General features: G+C 49.7%; 1 protein-coding gene across 3 annotated transcripts; it reads left to right on the forward strand.

Moving 5' to 3' along the window:
• The first annotated feature begins 11 nt into the window (after nucleotides 1-11).
• Nucleotides 12-18,493, forward strand: MRPS18A (mitochondrial ribosomal protein S18A). 3 transcript variants are annotated; one of them, XM_036317216.1, is made up of 6 exons: nucleotides 13-166; nucleotides 9,379-9,410; nucleotides 11,787-11,894; nucleotides 14,789-14,912; nucleotides 15,111-15,180; nucleotides 18,090-18,493. In XM_036317216.1, the coding sequence occupies exons 1-6, from the start codon at nucleotides 55-57 to the stop codon at nucleotides 18,235-18,237; spliced, it is 594 nt and encodes a 197-aa protein (XP_036173109.1). In that variant the 5' UTR covers nucleotides 13-54; the 3' UTR covers nucleotides 18,238-18,493. The 3 variants fall into 3 exon arrangements, with proteins under 3 accessions (XP_036173110.1, XP_036173111.1, XP_036173109.1); XM_036317217.1 differs by lacking the exon at nucleotides 11,787-11,894 and having other exon boundaries at nucleotides 12-166; XM_036317218.1 differs by lacking the exon at nucleotides 15,111-15,180 and having other exon boundaries at nucleotides 12-166; nucleotides 18,090-18,233.
• Nucleotides 18,494-18,800: the final 307 nt, after the last annotated feature.

An 18,800-nucleotide genomic window follows, 5' to 3' on the forward strand; every position in this document is an offset into this window, starting at 1 on the left:
GCGTGCGCCGTTCCGGAAGCGGAAGTGCCCAAGAGGTCATCGTGGGTCCTCAAGATGGCGGCCCTCAGTGCCCTGGTGTCCGGTTGTGGGAGGCTGTTCCGAGGGCTTCTGGCAGGCCCTGCCGCGACCCGCTGGGCTCGGCCTCCGGATCGCGGGTTCAGGGAAGGTGAGTCCCGGTTCCCGGTGACTTCCCGGAGCGGAAGAGGAGCGCGGCGGGGGCTGCTTCCTCCGGCCGCCGCCCCCTCCTCCCCTTCGCGCGGTTCCCAGACGGCGGAGATGCTGACGCTCCCAGGGCGCCAGAAAGCCCCTTCCAGCCCCGGGTGCTGTGATCTAAGACTTCCCACCCCTGGCGAGCGTCCTCACGGGCGGGGCCGGGGGCGGGTGGGAAGGGCGGGGGGCGAGACCTGCCTGTCCCGGGGTTGAGGGAAGTTTCCGGTAGGGTCTACATGTAAGTCTCCCTTCCTAGTCTCCGGACGCCGCCGCTCTCATTAAAGTGCCCGTGGGTCGTGCGGGAGGGACATCTGGAGACCTTCCCGAGCGTCTCCCCTCCCAGTTTCTCCCCTGAAAGTGCTGTGATCGGATGGCGGCTTTGTCTGCCCGGCCGCTCGTCTCCCGAGAGGAAAGGCTGTTGGACAGCTGGAACAGAGGCACATGCCGAATGCTATTACGGCTTTTCACTACTCTTACGCCTGGAAGGGCCTAGGGCAGTGGTTCTCAACCCGAGTAACAAAGAAACAGAATTTCCGGAGGGCGAGGCCCAGAAATCAGGGTTTTAAAAAGATTCCCAGGTGATTCTAATGTGCAGCCAAGGTTGAGAACCACTGGCTTATGGGGAAACATGTATTCTAGCCAAGTGCTTTACTTCAGGCTGTCAAGGGATTCTGGAGGGGGGAAAAAAAAATACAGCCCTTTTCCTGAGAAGTTAGGTTCTCAGGAGATGAGATGTGCACGCTGTGGTAAAGGGCAGGGAGATTCGGCTGCTGGAAACAGCAACCCCAATGGGAAGTTTTCGTGAAGGATGTCTTGAATGGGCTTATAAAAGGATGGGGTCTGGCGGAGAGTGAACAAGGTCTTTCAAGACATAGCCTTCCTTTGTGCCCTGCTGGAAGCAGGAAAGGATGAGCGGTGCGGGCTTTAAGATGCTGGCACAGTACTGACCCGCACATCCTTTAGCCAAAACTGAGACATACCCGGAGGAAAAGAGTGGTCATTGTTTTCAGAGGGGACAGGAAAGTTCAAAAAGAGCCTAAGGAAGAGGCTGTTGGATGTGTTTCGGGAGAGATCTCTTTTTTTAGCTTTCAAACAGCAATTTCAATAGAATGGGAAATCAAAGAGATGATTCAGGAAGAAAGGGAAATAGCAGGTATGTGTGAAAAACTTAGCTCCGAAGGGAAGATGGACCATGTGCTAGAAAGAACAGCAGAATCCCGAGACTGCCCGGTTAACATTAGGCAAACTAATCCATTAATAAAGAGAGACACCAAAGAGACCATGCTGCTAATAAAAGGACTTGGAAGAGGTGTTGCACCTTATTCCCACGCTGAAAACCCAGCATTTACCCATAACATTTTTGAGGGTGTCTACCAAGTGTCAAACATTAATGGCTGCAACTTACATATCCTTTATGAAATTCAGAGTTGAAAACAGTGCTTTGCTATGTTCCCAGAGGATAACCAAGAGCAATCGTTTTGGTTTGTTTTTTTACAAAGGAATATTTTAGATTCAGTTTTTTCTGTTGGAAAGTTTGTGAAATGACTGTATAATCAGGTGGGTATTTGAAGTCCTCCTCTCCATAAATACTTGGGTTGGTTGCTCTTCTTTGTTACTCACTGTCAGACCTAAAAGCTAAATTGAATTGATATCGTCTTAAACAAAGAAGAACCAACCACCTGTTTCCAAAGCCTTTATTTTTTTTAATCTTTTATTTATTGATTTGAGAGAGAGAAACATCGATTTGTTGTTCCACTCATTTATGCATTCATTGGTTGATTACTGTATGTGCCCTGACCGGAAATCCAATCCGCAACCTTGGTGTATCGAAACAAATCCAATGGCCTCTAACCAGCTGAGCTACCCAGCCAGGGCTCCAAAGCATTTCGATGAAAAAAGCTTTCCTTGATATTCTATCCCCTATGTATAAAGTATAAAATATTACACATATACCTAATTTTGTCTGGTCCCAGCTGGTATATATGACACCTAAATAATATTGTACACTTAGAATCTAAAGTTGTGGAGAGGAAGCTGAACGTCTTGCTGGAAATATTCAAGCATCCTCCTTTTCAAAGTATCAGATAATACTATTTTAGTCAGAGTTCATGGGTACTCAGTGCCAGGACTCCTGCCTGTAAAGACTCGCTAACTCTAAAGCGGTGGTTCTCAATTGCGGGTAGTTATGTTCCCCAAGGAACTTTTGGCAATGTCTAGAGACATTTTTACTTGTCACAACTGATATTCCTGGCATCTGGTGCGTAGAGTCCAGGAATGCTGCTGTAATCCTACAGTGCACATGACAGCTTCCCACAAAAAGAACTACCTGGCATAAGATGTGAGTCATGCTGCTGTTGAGAAAACCTGGTCTAAAGTTTGACCAGAGGGACACACAAAGCCAAAAAATAGGCCCTAACTGGATTGGCTCAGTGGCTAGAGTGCTGGCCCTGGGACTGAAGGGTCCCAGGTTCGGTTCCAGGTTCAATTGCAGGATCCCTGGCCCCGGATCAGGAGGCAACCAATCCATATGTCTCTCTCACATTGATGTTTCTCTCTCTCTCCCCCCTCCCTTCCACTCTCTAAAAATCATTGGAAAAATATCCTCTGGTGAGAATTAACCAAAAACATATATTATTATGGAAGGAACACAGAAATGGAAATTGTGGTTTATTAAGTGCCTGATGCAAACACTGCCAGGTTTTTCACCTACGTTTGTTTAATCTTCTCAGCAATCCTTAGAGGTAGATATTACTGACATTTTTACAAATGAGGTCCAGAGGGGTTCAGTAACTGCTCAACATCACACTGCCAGTGAGTGGCGGAGTTGAGAGTAAAACCACTGCTCTTCCCTCCCCCAGTAGCATCGCCTCAGTACTCCATGGCAGGGCTCCTTGTGGGTCCCTCCCTTCCCTGAAAGCCCACATCGTTAACTTGCTGAAGACCATTTAGTGTCTTTATGGTTGGCACTGCTCTCCTTAGCAAAGATTGTGTTAGACCTCATTCCTGCCTTATCACTCTTAAGAGCTTTTATGAAGGAAACATATTTTAAAAAAGAAAAATAAGCATGTGCTTATCTGAATTTACTAGAGGCTCGATGCATGACATTCGTGCACTGGGGGGTGTGGGGGTCCCTCAGCCCGACCTGCACCCTCTCCAATCTGGGAGCCCTCAGGGGAGCCCTCTCTAATCCGGGAGTTTCTGTCTGTCTTTGCAATCATATGAGCGAATTGTCTGAGACCCCAACTCAGTTTGGTTTGTTGCTCACAGAATAATAGAGGCATTTTTTTTTCTTTGCTTCATTGGTGGAGATTTCCTGGGAGTTTTAGGATACCTTCCCTTTAATTTTTCCTAGACACTCTGGTTTTACTTATGTCTCTCACCTTTGCTTTCCCTCCATCCCCACCGCAACAGTAACTTGCTCCAGGCTCACTTTGCTCTAGTGCAGTGGTTCTCAACCTGTGGGTCACGACCCCTTTGGGGGTCAGACCCTTTCACAGGGGTCACCTAAGACTATCGGAAAACACATATATAATTACATACTGTTTTTGTGATCAATCACTATGCTTTAATTATGTTCAATTTGTAACAATGCAATTGGAGGTCACCACAACATGAGGAACTGTATTAAAGGGTCGCGGCATTAGGAAGGTTGAGAACCACTGCTCTAGTGTCTAGGACAGTGATGGCGAACCTATGACACACGTGTCAGAGGTGACACGCAAACTCATTTTTTTGGTTGATTTTTCTTTGTTAAATGGCATTTAAATATATAAAATAAATATCAAAAATATAAGTCTGTTTTACTATGGTTACAAAGATCAAAAAATTTCTATATGTGACTGTGACAGCACCAGAGTTAAGTTAGGGTTTTTCAAAATGCTGACATGCCGAGCTCAAAAGGTTCACCATCACTGATCTAGGAGATTCGTCTGCCACCAGAACTACGATTTCCAGCATTCCTGGTGCTCCCCGTGCTGTGGGCTTCCGCTTCTGGTCCTGGGGCTGCCACCAAAACTACTATTCCCAGAATTCCTGGTGCTCCCCACGATCTTGGTTTTCCCTTCCTGCTCTGTCTCTGTCCCATGGCCTCCCACTCTGCCAAGTCCTCCAAGGCGCCAGCTCTCCCTCTCTGCTCTCTGTCTGGCGGCTTGGGGAGCCAAGTTCCCCAAGCCACTCCACTCTCCACTGGCTCTCCTGCTCTGCTCTCTGCCCAGCGCCTGTGTATGCAAATTAACTGCCATCTTTGTCGGGTTAATTTGCATGCTCGCTCCTGATTGGCTGGTGGTTGTAGCGGAGGGATGGTCTATTTACATGTTTCTCTTTTATTATATAGGATTATAATGATCTATCAGACACCTCGATCAGAAAGTGTTGAAATGAGTAAAGGCTGAAGGGAATTTTCTTCATCTTTTCCAGTTAGCTATAGCATTTCAGACAAGGCAGCCCTATAGCCGAAAGCTTTGAGAGGAGTGAGCGAGGTGAGCTTTATAGAATTGCAGCAATAAAACTCATCCTGAAGCATAGTGCAGAGGGACATTCCCTCAGGGGTCCAAGGGAAAAGTGGGAGATGATGAGAGAATCAGAACATTTCCATGGTGGAATGAAAGATGAACAGAAGAGAGTGGTGCTTGAGAGAGGAGGGAGTTTGAGAAAAGTAGTTAATGACCAGAAGTGCAGACACACATCTCAAACATGCACTTTACTCCTGACCCTCTAAGACTCTCATTGCCACCTCTTAGCCATCCTGCCATCCAGTTACTCCATTCCCTCATACTGTTTGGGACTCGGTTTCCATGGACCTTTCCAAGAAGGACCTTGGTCTCTGGCACTTTCTGTAGCAGCGCCTCCACCCCTCGTCATTCATCTGTCCTCACTTCCTCCTTTACTTAAACAGTTGGGCTGTTCACTGTCTGTGTTTATGTGGCCATCAAGGTCTTTCTGTGCTCACTGCAGTCTCACCGCAATGCTGTTTGCTCTGGACTGTTACAATTCAGTTATCTTGGACTCCGTCCTAGACGAGTATTTACTGAAGCACTCAAAGGACCTCTTTACGAGGCATGGACTTTATTATAGTGAAGTTCCCATACTTGGTTTAGTTCCCTTTTCTCCCCTAGGGCAAAGACTGTCTTCCTGGTCTGTTGTAACTCCACAATAGGTGGAGCTGGCTGTACCTCCACGGGTGCTCAGCAAATGTGTTGCCTCCTGTGGAACAGATTATTTGATTTGTATGAGAAGTGCCTGTCTTTGAAGGTTTTGGCCCTTGATTCTAGTTTAGAAAACAGCTTCATTTCTTTCCTGAGTTTACTTGATATAACCATTTCTCAGAAGACGATGGTGATTCCATCATTTTCTAAACAAGTTTTCTGTTAGTGCCTAAATCTCTTAGTCCAGCTTTTCTTAGCCACCCCCACTTCTCTTAAATGGAGAGGCGGCCAGGGACAAAATGGATCTCAGGTTTTGTTTGGTTTTGACATGTTTTTGTATGCACACTGAAAATCAATACTATTTTGATTCCTATCTCCTGTTTTGAGAGGCTTAAAATCTATCAGAGCCTCTTCAGGCTCCAGCCAGGCCTTCTGCCCTAGCACTGAGACACCGCACTGATTAATCTCAATCTCGTGTGAATTCTCAGGTCATTCCTTCTGGTTTCACAAATTATCTCTATTAGATAAGCATCTGCCTAATGTTTTACCCACTGGCTTATAGTAAGATGATTCACTGGCTCAGAGTTGCTGTGTGGGGAGCTTGTGAACAGTGGAGCTTGCCATGGTCTTTGATCTCTTTTCCAGGGGCCAGTGGGATGACTTCAGGGTTTGGTTCTTTGCCGGGGAGTGATGTGTGTTTTGTTAGACTTGTTTACCTCATGATTAGGACTCAAGTGCCTCCATGGAGAAGGGAACCACATGTTTATCTGTTTCAGGGCATTGTTCTAGTGCTGACTCAAGTGGTATCAGAATGGTTCTCCTTTTGTTTCTGATCTTAATTCTTAAAAACTTTCTTCCTACCTATTGTTGCTCTAAGTTGGTCACCCTCCATCCTACTTAGTTTTTTTACAAATGTGCAATGTTTCTGGGGTGCCTAGAAGCCCTACTGGGCTGGAGCTGTGCCCTTCTTCTGCGCCCCCATGTTTATAGGTTGACACATTACAGTGACGGTCCCTTTGCAACTGTGCTGGCCTCCAGACTGCGCACCAGGTTGAGTCTCACCCACATCCCGTTTAGGCTGGTCTCTGTTCTGAACAAGTAGATCTGTGTGTGGGGTGACGCATTTCCTTTTGCAGGGAGAAACCTAGTTTGTCTTTGTGAATTGATTGGTAACTACAATGTTTGGGAGAAAGCCTCGGGGCCTTTCTTCCATTGTTACAACTTTGTGTGTCTGGAGTTGGAAATGGAAGGGCTCTCTCAGATTGGTTATTTAGAAGTAATGAGTCTTTATGAATAGCCGTGCCCAGAAACAAATGGGAAGTAATTCCAGGCAGTCTGTGTCCAATTAGGTGTCAGTCACAGAGCTCAGCGATCACAGATGCTGCTGTGGGACTCTAGTTGGGTTAGAATTGCCTCACTTTTTTCCCTTAGACATATTCTTTCTCTTTTATTGTTTATTGCAAAAACGGTACACATTTATTTTAGAAACTTTAGAAAATACAGATAGGCATAAAGAAGAAACTAAAATCACCTACTACCAGCACTGAGAGAAAATCAATATTACTATTTGTATATTTAGTTTCAGGGGTCTGCGAGCCTATTAAAATTCATTTTTAATTGTATGTGTGCTAAGGAGAGATCCATAACTTTGACTAGATTGTCAAAGTTAAGAACCTTAGGCTCTTTTTAATCTGTAATCTTGCCTTGGCTAGAACTGAGTAAAACTAATTCTGGTGGCCACGCTGCTGTTAACATGTGATCTTAGTATGTGTGGAGACAGTTTGCAGTTATGTGGGCCCAAGTTTCCTATTACAGTAATTAGCAGTCAGAAGGGACCATGACGAATATTTTGCTCCCTGAGAGCTAGTACACATTAATTGAGCATCTGTGTGGAACTGTGTGCCAGTTCCTATGCTAACAGCTATGGCTCTCTCTTTCTAAAGAAATGGGAGAACAAGCAAAGATCTCCAAGAACTTTCTATTTGATTGTATTTGCCAAATGTGGGCCTTTAGCTTGGTTCTTCCTTTGCATATTGTTGAAGTTGTCATTCAGCATCTTAGTCAGAAATATGTACAGCCTGACAGGTGTATGTGACTTACTGTCTTTCCCTCAGGTTCTCTGTTGACTGCCAGACCTAGAGGCAAAGAGCTGTGGGAGTCCCTTTCAGTTTGGAATTGCAGTATCTGCAGGCCCCTAATGCCCACCTCTTTTTTTATTATTGACTAGGGGCCCAGTGCACGAATCCATGCACCTTGACAGGAACTGTGGGCCACGAGGCTGCAGTGGGCACAGGGGCGGGCTGGACCCATCCTCCGCACACACACCCCCGCCCCCCGGCCCCTGCCATCGCAGCCCTGCTCCCACTACCACTGCTCCCAGGTGCTGACAGAGCCAGCTCCGCATGCATCCGCTGATGGCGTGGAGCGATTGGGGCCGGCGCCAGCAGCAGGTGCAGGGGGGGCTGGCACCATCAGTAGGTGTGAGCAGTGGCTGCTGCCCTGATCACCCCTCAGGAGTAGGGGGAGGTGGAGAAGCCCTCAGGGACGATCGGGCCCAGCAGCCACCACTCACACTCGCTGATGGCACCAAGCAATACGGACCAGCACCAGGTGCCAGGAGCGGGTGCGAGTGGCGGCTCTGGCGCTGGCTGCGGATGCAAACAGGGCCGGTGCCAGCAGCGGGTGTGAGCAGCGGTTGCCAGCCCTGATCGCCCCTCAGGAGCAGGGAAAGATGGAGAAGCCCTGAGGGGCAATCGGGGCGGGCAGCCACCACTCACACCCGCTGACAGCGCCGAGCAATCAGGGCCGGCGCCAGGCGCCAGCAGTGGGTGCGAGCATTGGGCAGGACTACGGCACATGGGAGCAAAGAATTTTCAGTATCCACCAGAGGCTCTCCCCAGTGACAGCAACCGGTGCGCCACCTTGGTCTGGTGCCCCCCCAATCACCTGCTCCACCATCCTGCCGCTGCCAATGCCATGTTTCTCATTCTGCTGCCTGCTGCTGACACCTGCCATGTTCCACGCGCGCCCCCTCATGGTCAGCGCACGTCATAGTGACCAGTTGTTTGGTTGTCCCACCTTTCAGTCTATTTGCATATTGGCCTTTTATTATATAGGATTTTGAGAGAGAGAGAAAGGGAGGGAGAGAGAAACATCAACATGAGAGCAAAACATCTGTTGGCTGCCTCCTCCACACCCCCTATCAAGGATTGAGTCCACAACCCCAGGTGTGTGCCCTGACTGGGAATCAACTGGCAACCGAAATGCACCTGGCAACGCCCAGCCAACTAAACCACACCAGCCAGGGCACTCCCACCTCTTTTATCACACCTCTCCAGTGGATAACAAAATGCAACCCTGCAGGAGGAGTGGAGAAAAGAAGAGGATTTAACTCACACAGTTGTCCTCATAGAGTTTTAACACAAGGTTCCCAGAATGAACTTTTAGGAGTGAACTTGTCTCATTGCTTATCTGCCCAGGGCCATTGGAGCTGTGTTAGTTCAGTGCTGTATCTTAGATTGTAAACTAATAAGGTCAGAAATTATGTTTGTCTGATTCTCTTAGTAAAAGGACACATACAGTGGGTACTTTTGAAGGTCTTTTGCATGCTTCTGCTGCCACCACCACCACCACCACCACACACACACACACACACACACACACACACACACACACACACACACTCTTAGGTCATTATTGCTAGCCATAGTAGGACAGGATGTTGCCAATTTCTTTAGATAGCACCAAGATGAATCTTGGTTTAGAAAGGCAAAAACAGTGTGGAGACTCTTAATCCCAGAGAGATGATATTACTTGGGCATCTGGGCTTGCCCCCACCCAGACTCAAGGGCATAGAGCCTTGGCACTTGGAGGTGAACCCTGCAACGCTTTCTCTTCGAGGTGGGGACTGTGGGAGAGTGCAGATTGAAGGCTCTATTTTTCTGCTGTAGAATTTGAGCTATTATTTGAAACTCCCTGTTCCTTATTAAATGGTTGACCTAATTTTTCCCCTTTATCTCTGTAGTGGTGGAGATCCAAAAAGGGAAGACAACTATAGTAAGTATCATCAAGTTGGCCATTTATAACCTCTTTAACACTTGGAGCTGCCTGGCTGCTCCTTTGAGGGAGGGGAGGAGGGAGGTCCAAACTGGACTCCTAGCTCCAGGATCGGCTCCCTCTGTGACCATAAATCTCACAGTCTACTATTTTTCAAGCTGTGTGGTTAATCAGGAACAGTCACTTGTACCTGGATTGAAGCATCTGTTATTTGATTAAAATAGCCATGTGGATGACAAGATCTCAGAGGTCTTTACTGATATGTTCTTTGGAGGGTGATAAATTAATTTTCCAAAGGGGAAACTAAGGCAATGGCAGGACTAAAGAGCCAGAATAAGTTGATCCAGGGCCAGGATCCTGGATCTCCGCTCCTTTCCTTTCTGCCCAGAATGACTAAGCTACTCCTTAAGTGATGCAGTTAAAAGGTGACACTCTCTGGACCCTGGGCTACTAGCTAGCACCCTAACTTGTCTGTTGGTAAGAAAGCTGGAATGACTTGATCCACCCACTCCCCCTTTCCCTTGTTGGGCCCATCTCACCTCCCTTCCTCCAGGAGTCATGGGGCCTAGATTATCCTATAATCCCTAAAAGACAGCGTTGTTTTCACATGGCTTTCCATGCCTCCAAGCAATCCGCAGCCACTCCACAGAGCTCCTAGAAGCCTGTATAGCTTCCATGTCAACCAGGGATTTAACCCTTCTGGCAGCCAGCCAAGCAGTCTTATCCCCAGATCAAGGTTTTCGGGTTCCCTTTTTGGGTCTTCCCCAGAATGCTCCCTCAGCTTTTGCATTCCTTAACCTCAAAATAGTTCTTTTGAGAGGGCCCCCACCCCCTTAGGGCACCTTGTTTATTTCCTTATTCAAAGCTGAAACAAGCATTTAGCCTGTGAACTCCTTGCTGTTGGAGAGAAAACACATCTGGCTTCTGAGTGTGAAGACTGTGTTTCACGTGGGGCATGAATTCGCTATTTGTAGAATGAACATGGAGACATGGTGGCATTAGGAGAAACTTGGGGGAGGGAGCCCATCCATGGCTGGAGAGGAGCTGCCTTGGCTGATGGTATTTATTGCTCACTCTCTGGGGTCTCACTTTCTTCATCTATAAAGTAAGATCATGATGCCTCCCTCCCTAGGCTGTGGGGGTTAAATGAGATGATACGTGTGAACCATGATTAGCACAAAACCAGGCATATAATGGGGAATCAATGAATGCTAGCTCTTCCCCCACAGATCACCTTAACCCCTCTCAAGCCTACTCACACCTACATATTTTCCTTAGCACATTTCTCTATTTCTGGCCTTGGCCGAAAGGTAGGTAGCAGTGCCCTGCACAACCAAGCATTGCTTCCAGCTCCTCTCCTGTTTGCCAGTTCTGCCTCAGGAGACAGTGTTGCTTCCCTTCCAAAGCCTCTGAGCCCTGTCCCAGCCTCGCTCTCCTAATCCATGGCGTCAGTCAGCAAGGCTTTCTAAACTCCCGTTGCCATTGGAGCTGACTCCCACATCAGTGGTCCGTTGCACTTAGTAATTCCAAGGCTGTGTCACAGGATCCAACAGCCACAGCAGAGGTCATTTTGCACGTGGCCTCAGCATGGTTGAAAAGGCGGCATCCAAAATAATGGAAGCGAGGAGGAAGACGGGAATGTATTCTCCCAACTGTGTTTTTAAAAGAGGAGAGAGAGAAGCAGCAGGAGTGCACACGGATATCTGCTCGTCTCGGCACTGTTGGCTGGCGTCCTAGGCTAGCCAGCCAGTTCTTTGTTGGGAGGGGCTGTCCTGTGCACTGTAGGATGGTCAGCTTCCCTGCTGGCTGCCAATAGCACCCCATCCCCCAGTTGTGACGGTCGATTAAAAATGCCTCAGACATTATCCAGCGTCCCATGGGGAAGAGTGGACAAAATCATGGCAGGCTAAGCACCACTGGCACAGACTTCGCTCTGTAAGATAAAGCTGGAAGCTGCCGTTTCCTCAGAAGGATAGGTGGATGGGAGGGAGACTTCCTGTGGACTCTACATCCCTGCGCAGTTTGAAACTTTTTACCATGTGCATTTCTTACTTCTTCCCAAAGGTGGTTTTTGTTTGTGTGAGGAAGAAAGGTAGCGTTCAGCTGATACAGCAAACCTCTCCCTCTTGCCACCAGCATTAAGTGCAGTTTCCACTGCCCTGAAGGCTACCAAGTCACTTCTCTGTGGACACTGCAGGGCCCAATATATAGCCACTGCAAAACCACCACCATAGGTCCAGCCAAGACCTATTACCTGTTCCCACAAAACTCCCAGAGATGAAGTTACACCAGCAGTCCCACCAGATTGGAGAGTTGCTCAAGGGTTAGTGACCGCACGGCCCTCTCCCTTACTGGCTTTCTTTCTCTGCCTCCTAGATCGAAGGCCGTATCACAGAGACTCCCCGGGAAAGTCCAAATCCCCCTAACCCCTCTGGCCAGTGCCCCATCTGCCGGTGGAACCTGAAGCACAAGTATGGCTATGAGGTGAGTGTGCAAAGACACGGGGCTCTGCATGTTATAGAGGTCATATTCCCTGGTTAACAAGCCGCATCCCCGCCCCCAGCCCTTCCCCCATGGCCACTGCTGCATCCCATGGCGCCACCAGAGACAAGCATTTTGTCCAGTGGCTCTCAGCCCTGCTGCACATTAGAATTACAGGAAAGCTTTAAAAAACGTTCAGGCCCCACCCCCAGACATCGATTCAGTTGGTCTGGGGTAAAGCCTGGCCATCATTATTTTTTAAAACTCCCCAGGTGATGATTCTCATGTGCAGCCAGGGTTAAGAATCATTTAGTTCATTGTCTGGTTGCGTGTGAATCAGACCACCAGAGCCCTGTACCCCAGTCTTGCAGGGTTATGTTCCCAAGAGGGAGGAATCAGGGTCTGAGTTTGGCCTGCTTGCTTTCATAATGAGAGGCTATTTGGAAAGACCTCACTGTGATCTGGAGACACGTTATTGTCTCTGTGTTGGCGCTACAGAGACCCGTTTGCTCCAGCTCTTCTACCTCTTCATCTGTTTCCACAGGATGATGACAGTGAATAAGCAGCACCTTGCACTGAGCACATGCTCTGCATCAGGCACTGCTGTAAGCATTTACACATCTTCATTCACTTAGTTTTCACAATATCCCTGTGAAGTAGGTACTTTTTTCATCCTGGTTTTACAGGTAAGGAAATTTGAGGCAGGGAAAAGTTAATGAACTTGCCTCAGGTCACCCAGCTAATTATCAGACTCTGGAGATACAAACCCCACTACGATCCCAACTATTACTCTGCATTCTCTAGCAATGGGGAGGGCCTGGGGAAGAGGACACGACCCTGGAGAAATTCACACTTGTCCTTCAGAGTTCTGTTGGTGGCATTAAGCACCCTATTTTTAGGTTTCAGGTGGTTCAGGCTCGGGGCCAATTTGACCTGCCCGTTGTCCCTGTGCCCCTCTGTGGGATGGGATGACTAAGGGCAGCGATCCCGGTCAGGTGGTAAGAGCAGGAGAGGCCACATGCCCATGGGATCTGAACAGAATGACCCAACTAATCTCCCAGGCTGGGAGCCTTGGCTTTAGGCCACCAGGGGTGGGGAGGGGGTGTTCTTTCACTCTGCCCTGGGCCTTGCTGCTGATGGCCGCCTGGAGTAATAGGAAGCTTGCAGGCCACGGGGCAGTATTCACAGCTTCTTGTTACATGGAAGCTGGTGGGGTTGTGGCCACACTTGGAATCCCAGCTGAAGATGGGGAGGTGAACCTGCCTGACCACCATGGGGCACTCTTCCTACCAGCCGTTTCCAGGAAATAGACTTGGCTCTGTTTACCCAGCAGAAGAAATCCAATCCCCTCCGAGGTAAAGGCTAAAGTTGTTTTCCTTTTACCCCTTTCCACTCAGGACACCGTTAGCCTGAGCTGCACAAAGCTGTTAACTTCCTTGGCAATGGGGGAGGATAGGGCAGTGAGCCCAGTTTATTAGCCCTGGATAATCCAATCCAAGTTCTTTTCATCAGATTCGGAAGATTACAGGGGTGGGAATTGGGGGGTCTGGGTCCCTCAGGAGCTGTCCAGTGATTAAAACAAATCTGCGGTTATACAGTGAGGCGCCTGCCAGGGCAGCAAGTCAGTTTGTGGACATGATTGCTAAGACGGGTATGCCAGGCTCCTGGAGGAGGGGGGGTCGAGAAGGGAGGTGGTGGCTTTTATTTAACCCCCTCAACTATCCTGTGAGAGTTGGGGGTAAGAAATGGTCTCTTGTCTTGATTTTGGCTCTGTTTATCCTTGTTCCCTTGACTCTTCAAAGCAGCCCGATGGTCCAGAGGAAGCCTGAGCGTCCATTCACATCTGGTCACTGGGGCTTAGAAGATGGGGGTTTAACTTCACAGCTGGTCCCTTCCTCAGTGTGTATCCTGACTAGCACTTCAGAGGGAATGGCACAAGGTGGAGGGACTGTCTGCATGTATTCTGGCCTGTGGCACAGAGGCTCTGTGGGCAGAAAGAGAAGATTTTCTCCTTGTATGGACATACATGGCATACTCTCTACCTGGGAGAATAACAGACCTTTTGTCACCAGGAAAGATACTGCAGGTGAAGGAAAGATTGTTAACACTTCTTGAAGAGTTTCTATTCTCTATCAAAAGATTATCTTGCCCTAACCAGTTTGGCTTGGTGGATAAAGCATCGGCCTGCGGTCTGGGAGGTCCTGGGATCAATTCCGGACAAGGGCATGTGCCTTGGTTGTGGGAACAACCCCGGTGGGGAGTGTGCAGGAAGCAGCTGATCGATGTATCTCTCTCATCGATGTTTCTAGCTCTCTATCCCTCTCCCTTACTCTCTGTAAAAAACCAATAAAATATATTTAAAAAAAAAAAAAAGATTATCTTATCGAGGAGCTAAAAGCTCTTGGGATTGCCAATGGGGTCAGAAAATCTTATTAAGTTGGGATTTAACCCGGCTGGTGTGGCTCAGTTGTTGAGCGTCGACCTATGAACCAGGAGGTCACGGTTCAATTCCCGGTCAGAGCATATGCCCAGGTTGTGGGCTTTATTCCTCAGTGTGGGGTGTACAGGAAGTAGCCAATCAATTATTCTCTCTCATCACTGATGTTTCTATCTCTTTCCCTCTCCCTTCTTCTTTGAAATCAATTTAAAAATATTTTTAAAGAAATAAATTGGGGGGGGGGGGGAATAGTTGGATTTAACTTTTGTAAGGGAGAAGGTAGTAGACCAGTGTGCAAAGCTCTGTGTGGAGGGAGTAGTCTCAGGTCAGTGCCCAATAGAGACCTCGACCTCTTGGAGTGCCAGAGTCAATAGCCTCCCTTATAAGTCACGTGGCCTGGCTTCCCAGCATCAAAAGTCCACCCCGGTGACCCTCACCTCCTATTTTCTGTTTCTTCTAGGATGTTCTGCTGCTCAGTCAGTTCATCCGGCCTCACGGAGGCATGCTGCCTCGAAAGATCACAGGCCTGTGCCAGGAAGAGCACCGCAAGATTGAGGTGTGTGTGAAGATGGCCCACCGAGCAGGTAGGCTTTCCCGTTGGGCTGTAGGTGCCACACCCCCACACCCCCACCAGCTGCCCCATGTTGTAGCCCTCCTGGAAGAGTCTTCATTATAATCCCCTCAGTGCCAACCTTCCACCCCCTTGGCTTTCCCTATGGCCCCCAAGAGCTGCAGAAGGGGCTGCAGAGACCATCTCCTTATATGCTCTTCCCTCCACTCAGGTCTGTTGCCAAATCACAGGCCTCTGCTTCCTGAAGGATTTGTTCCAAAAAAGAAACCTCAACTCAACCGGTAAGCACACTAGGGTGTCAACACCCTGAGCATTCTGCAGGTCCCCAGTTCTCACTGTATTCTGCCGAGAAAGCCATTTTTTGGAGCTCATCCCACAGCCCAGGAAAGCTAGAGTGTTCTTTGGCTGTCCCTCCAGCTTGAGCACCCACCCCCATTGGTCCCACCGAGGCTGCAGTTGACGGTGCACATGCTTCTGTCACCCTCCCCTGCTGCCCTCAGCCCTCTTTCCTCTTCCCTCCCTCACAGGGCACTTAGCACAGAGGCAAGGAGCGTAAGGAGGTTTGCTGGTTGGGCATTAGAATGTGCTAATCCCCTGTTTATGACATCATACTAGGTTGCTATGGGAATGTCAGAGCACTTCTTGTAGTATCCCAGCATTGGGTTTATTAAAGGGCAAAATGAGGCTTTAAAAATGGGAGGGCTCTCTGGGTGGGATCACTTTATATAGCTGCAAGTCATACACTGCAAAACTTGAAGGCAGTATCCACATAGGCTAGATTGTGAATGGCGCTTCCTAGAATTGTATACTTAACCTGCCCAGCTGCACATGCTGACCCAGGAGGTCCTGAGGTTTTAGAGAAGAGGAAGGCCCCTAGATCCTTAATCAATCAGCCTTTCATCCTAAGCAGGGTGGCACCCTCTGGTGCAGGAGCAGACCTGTCTAACGCTGTCATCCTGTTCTGTGTTCCTTCCCTTCCCCCATATCTGATATTGCCACACTCTCATACTCCTAGATCTGTAACACCCCCTTATTGAGAGTAGAGCCAGGTCTGTAAAACTGGTTTTGGTATTTATTCTTGTTCTCCTCTATCAATGGTTCCTCCCTCTTTCAACCTGTCCAGCTGCCACTGGACTTGACCAAAGATGGTTGAAGCAAAGCAAGACTTAACCCACCCCCTAGCAAACCTCCTAGTCTGATCCCTAACAGAACCCAGGCACGAGGGTAGGAGTTTAGGCAAATACCAGCCACAAATTGCTGGGGTGGCAGTGCAGGGCCAGAGCTGGGTCTTCATTGATGCCTCACCACCAGGCCTGGCCCCATGCGTATCTCCACCTGCCTTTCCCACATGGTTAGCTGGGCTGTCTGCCCGCAGTCCTGGGGATCAGGACCTAGTAACCGCTTTCTGTCTTCCCAAATATGCTATGGACCATTTGGGGGTTGAACCTGCCCCCACCCCCGACTTAGCAGCAGGCCTAAGGACACAATCTATCCTGCCCTCGGGCCTTTGAAGTGAGGCCAGGCTCCCTCCCGCATATCCGGTGTCCTTTAACGTGACACAGGATTGATGATGTGTGGGGGCCCTTGGGTTGCAAAAGGCCACGGTGGGGGAGCGAGAGCGGGAGTCAGAGTCCTGGCTGCGATGGAGGTTGATTCCCTTGTGAGGGACTTTATGATTCTGTCCAGAGGCCCTTGGGCTTTGGGCTCAGGGGAGCCACACTTCCTCCTTCCTCGGCCCCTTCAGGAGTGGTAGGAAGGACCCTTAGTTCTTCCTAGAGCTGGAATCTTCCCCAAAAGCTGCTGGAGGCCACCCAGGCACCCCTCCCCCACCAGCTGGCGGCTTCATGTGGCACAGGCATCAGGCCCAGGGCTAGCTGAAGCCCAGCTTCCTCGGGTCTCTCCAGGGCGGGGGGACACTTCTAGGGCAGCAGTTCTGGAGAACCCGGTCAGCCTGGAGGATCTTCTGGGGTCCTGACATTCCAATGAGCACTCTTTTTGGGAAACCAGCTCCCATATCCTACCTCTTTACCCATCCCCTCTGGAAACTGGGAGATGCTAGCCCAGGGGGCCTGCCAAGTATTCCTTCCCTTACCCTTTATTCTCCTGTTGCCCCAGAACCAGCAGCCATAGGAAAAGCAGTCCCTCGGCCTGTCCACTCCTCAGAAGCCTCCCTCCCTGTTGGGGCATTGACATTGACATTGACAGTGACAGGAGACTCAGAGAAGTCCTTCCTGCCCGCCTGCCTCACACTTAGGCCAGCACCTCCCCCAGCTCTTACTCCACTCAGAGCTGTTTCTTTGCACACGGCTGAGAGCAGAAGACTCAGTTGAAATGTATAAATCAGCAATCATTTTTTTACTTTTATCTAAAAATGTTCATCCAAGTGTTTTTTTTTTTTTTTAAATTAAAAAACTCTATCATTTGAGGGTTTTTTGGAGCTGGCTGTGTTGAGTCGCAGCCTAGAGTGAAGGCAGGGAGGATCCTGGCCTTTGCCATAGCTGAGCTTTTAGGATAAAGGGTGGGCCTCTCTGGACAGGATCCAAGTTTCACTCTGAATGGAGTAAACCCCAGCCCCAGCCGACATGAGCCACTGTTCCGGGAACATCAGCGCCCTGGCCACCCCCAAAGGAGGCCAAAGGACTGGGCGGCAGCCATCTTTCCTCTCCTACTTACCCCCCTGGGCCCTCACCCTTGGCTCCCATCATGGGTTGAGTGAGGGGCAGGGGCCTACACCAGTTATGGCTGCCCAGGGGAGCTCCCTGAAGGCTGGGGTGGCAGAAGGAGCCAAGTGGGGAAGAGGGAAGGATTCCTCCAGGCCCTTACATCAGCCTCTCCTCTCCCCATGGCTGAGGCCACAGAGGAATGATCTGCTCTCTGAGTAGCCTCTTTCTCCACCTCCTCCCCCAGCAAATACACATAAACATTGACAACTCATAAAGATCAAGGGAGCGCGTGGCCCCGGGCTGCCTGACCCTGGCCACACACGCTTACGGCAACAAGAACCCAGCCCATCTGTTTACAGCACACTCAGCGGTTGCTCCCAGGAAAAGCCCCTGCTCCTCAAGGAAGGAAAACTAGAGAAAGGGTTTGGTTGGACAGCCACAGCTTTGGCCTGAGGAGGCAGTGCCCACTCTCCCAGCTCCAGCCCTGGCCCCCAGCCTTCAGCCACTTCTTGGTCCTCCCTCCACAGGTACCTGACCCGCTGGTCCCGCCGCTCCGTCAAGCCCATCTACAATAAAGGCCACCGCTGGAATAAGGTGCGCATGGCTGTGGGATCACCCCTCCTGAAAGACAACGTCTGCTACTCAAGCAAGCCTTTGGTGCTGTATCATGGTTAGAACCTGGCCAGAGCTCCTGCACTCCTGCCCTTCCCACGGCTGGCCTGGCCTCTCCAACATGAAGGACACAAGGGGCAATGGACCACCTTCAATGCCCTCCGCTTTCCAGCAGCAGTGCTGGGAGCTGGGGGCAGGCAGGGCAGTTGGGTTCTTTGGCAACTACGATGGTCTCATGGCTAGTTGCGGCCATACTCTGTGCTAGGGGACAGGAGTTTTGCTCAACGAATGTCATAAACCAGGCTCATGTTTCACCCACTGGATGTGTGCTCACTGCGTGGGGGCTTGGGCCTGTTTCCGGCCAGTTACTGAGCAGTCACTGATCTCGTGCTGGGCTGCATAATGCAACTGAAGGGAGTTCATGGGCTGAGCAGGTTCCCACCCTCTGTTTTGACAGCTGTTCATCGGGCCTGGGGGCTGCAAGGAGGCGAGTTGGTCTGCCTGGCCTGTGTACAACTCCAATGTGAGTCCAGGAGCTGCCTTCCTCAAAGGGCTTCTGGCCGTCACCTCCCACAGCCATTTCCACCCGCCATTCTCTCTCCTGTTAGCACATTCCGATCCTCTGC

This window comes from Myotis myotis, unplaced genomic scaffold (assembly GCF_014108235.1).
Source record: "Myotis myotis isolate mMyoMyo1 unplaced genomic scaffold, mMyoMyo1.p scaffold_m19_p_7, whole genome shotgun sequence".
In the NCBI taxonomy this organism is placed as follows: domain Eukaryota; kingdom Metazoa; phylum Chordata; class Mammalia; order Chiroptera; family Vespertilionidae; genus Myotis; species Myotis myotis.

Coding starts and splice junctions, on each gene's coding strand:
- MRPS18A (XM_036317216.1), top strand. CDS start 55: ATGGCGGCCCTCAGTGCCCTGGTGTCCGGTTGTGGGAGGCTGTTCCGA. Junction 11,895..14,788: donor AGCACAAGTATGGCTATGAG/GTGAGTGTGCAA, acceptor TGTTTCTTCTAG/GATGTTCTGCTGCTCAGTCA. Junction 14,913..15,110: donor GAAGATGGCCCACCGAGCAG/GTAGGCTTTCCC, acceptor CCCTCCACTCAG/GTCTGTTGCCAAATCACAGG.